General features: G+C 38.0%; 1 protein-coding gene across 1 annotated transcript; it reads left to right on the plus strand.

Moving 5' to 3' along the window:
- Window positions 1-987: 987 nt before the first annotated feature.
- On the plus strand, window positions 988-2,241 carry LOC147642169 (uncharacterized). The gene is made up of 4 exons (XM_086775154.1): window positions 988-1,137; window positions 1,357-1,542; window positions 1,896-1,935; window positions 2,085-2,241. Exons 1-4 carry the CDS (start codon window positions 1,135-1,137, stop codon window positions 2,153-2,155), a joined length of 300 nt encoding a protein of 99 aa, XP_086631280.1. The 5' UTR covers window positions 988-1,134; the 3' UTR covers window positions 2,156-2,241.
- The last annotated feature ends 230 nt before the right edge of the window (window positions 2,242-2,471 follow it).

Here is a 2,471-nt window from a genome sequence, read left to right on the forward strand (position 1 = left end):
TCAAATGGAAAAAATCAATCACTTACATTGAGATGATATTTAGGCTCAAAAGGTAACAATAACCTTTTACATAATATAAAGATGCATCCATACTAACACATAACATGAAATTGACATCTTTATATTTTCAAAATCCATTAAAGTTTTGTTTCTTAACATCTCTAGAATTTATATGGCTACAATTAGCTTCTACACTACATAGTGAACTAGTGTGAGGAAAACTTTCTACACGTCCAAAAATCATGATGCAAAAGGAAACATCATGTTAACTTTTTTCCTTTAAATTTACTCGAGGGAAAGAACTTAACCTCCCACCAAGACTCATGGAGATTTGTACTTTCTATGGGAAATTGTCCTATTTTTCCTTAAATTTCTGTCACTATATGGAGGAAAATGAATGAAAAAATTATGGTGGTAAAATGCATATTTTCTATTACTATATGAACAACAACTTTAAAGAAGGTTGGATATAACATCTTTGAAAATATGTGGAATGAAGGGTAGGTGGATGCAAAATCTTGTTTTAAGGTGTCCACTAATGAGGGATAAAGTTCTAGTTTATTGTCCGATGTTTTAATAGGAGGGAATAGCCTATCAATGCCCCCCCTAGGATCTTTGCAAGTTGAGGTGTGAATGTAGGTTGGAGGGTAATGGGAGAGATGGATGCCATTAATGGTAGAGATTTTTGTTAGATTATGTGGCTCTTGTGTGGGGACCCATATGAGATGTGGAGTAGAAACAAGATGAAGATGCCATGGCTAAGAATGTAGATTCCATGGTTCATATGAAGGGGTGGAAATCGTGGAAGCATGAGGGCCATGGGGGACTAGCACACAAAGTAAAAGAGGAGAAGGAAGGAAAAGGGGGAGGGAGAGGGAGATGGATGATTATAAATAGGCACTCTAGGTTACATAGTGAGTTGTGGAAAGAGCGTTGTATGGTTGTAGTGAGCCTTTGTATTGTATGGTTGTGGGACTCTAGGTTACATAGCAAGTTGTGGAGAGAGCGTTGTTTGTTGTCTCCACCTTAGGCTAATATATATTCTTATTATCGTACGAACATATTTGTAGTCCTCGCTCTTTTCGCGGGTGCAGCTTTCACGCTCCGAATAGGCCACCACCCTAGCAAGTAGCGATGGTGAGACCTCAGCTTTCCCTTTTTGAAGTGGCAATTGCTTGCTTGTCGGTTTTCTCAATGTAATCACATGCAATCATCATCAGGCTAATTATGCAGTTATAGCTCTTGGTTTTCCTCAAAGCTAGTAGGTTGGCAGCAGTGGGGATCTCTTGGGATATATTGTATGGTTAATTACTACTGTTTGATTATTAACTCTTTTTTTATGGTGAATATATTCAGGCCATGTTTATCCGCGTGAAGAGAAAGATGACCACCTACTTTGTTCATTGCGACCCTTCTGATAACGTCTTGCAAATCAAGGCTAAGCTGCGGACTCTCACGGATAACCCCGTGAGCAATCAACGCTTGATTTTGCTCGACTGCCATCACGTTCTGGATGATGCAAGGACGCTTGCCCAACAGCAGGTGATTCAACCCATTTTTAAGCTTGCCTTTCAAATTTTGGAATGGTGTTGCTATCTTTTGTGAGACCACAAGTTCACATTCCTAAATAGATATCTTTCGTTTTATTCCTACGCATCCAAAGTTCCAAATTTAGCAAGTAGAACTCTCCAATGCTTTGACTCTAGTAATGTGCATGCCCATAGATACATGCCACCTTATGGTGTAGAGTAGAGCTCAAGTTAAATGAAGCAGTCTATGTGTATGGGTGCTCTATCTATTACACCATCATCAAGACACATGATGCTTTGCACGGTAGGGTACCTTGCACACACATCCATATCTATGCCTCTAATATGCGATTTTGAAAGTTGCAGGTGGAGAACAATGATGTCGTAGCACTGACTCTAAAGAAGAGTAAGTTGTACTCTTGTTTGGGTGCTATATTGCACTCTTATCCATGATTTAATTTCTCTCATGTTCGTATAAGAATCTAAATCTACACATTAATACTCATCATTTAGTATAATATGAGTGACATGACTCCATGATGGCATACGGACTAGGTAATGGAGAATGGGAGGACATTGATATAGACAACTTTGAACAAAAGGCCGATTCTACTAGTAGTAGCTAGAAGGATTCGACTAAGCTCCTTCCAACGCGGGTGAAAAAATGTTGTTCTCAATTCACAATGTCATTGAATCAATAGCATTTGATGACAATAAGCACACCTTTAGAATAACCTAATATTACTTATATCTTGTAATAAGCACACCTTTAGAATAACCTAATATTACTTATATCTTGTAATAAATTTCACATTCTAAACCCAATGCTATCTTCTTGTAGATACTCAATGCATCCTACAAAGTCATGACATCTAGGTGAGGCATCTTAATGGTTCAGTACCATTATGGATGAAGTATTCTCAACTTGTAAATATGTGGATT

The sequence above is a fragment of the Cibotium barometz genome, chromosome 1, assembly GCF_041138505.1.
Source record: "Cibotium barometz isolate CiBa-2024 chromosome 1, ASM4113850v1, whole genome shotgun sequence".
Lineage (NCBI taxonomy): Eukaryota > Viridiplantae > Streptophyta > Polypodiopsida > Cyatheales > Cibotiaceae > Cibotium > Cibotium barometz.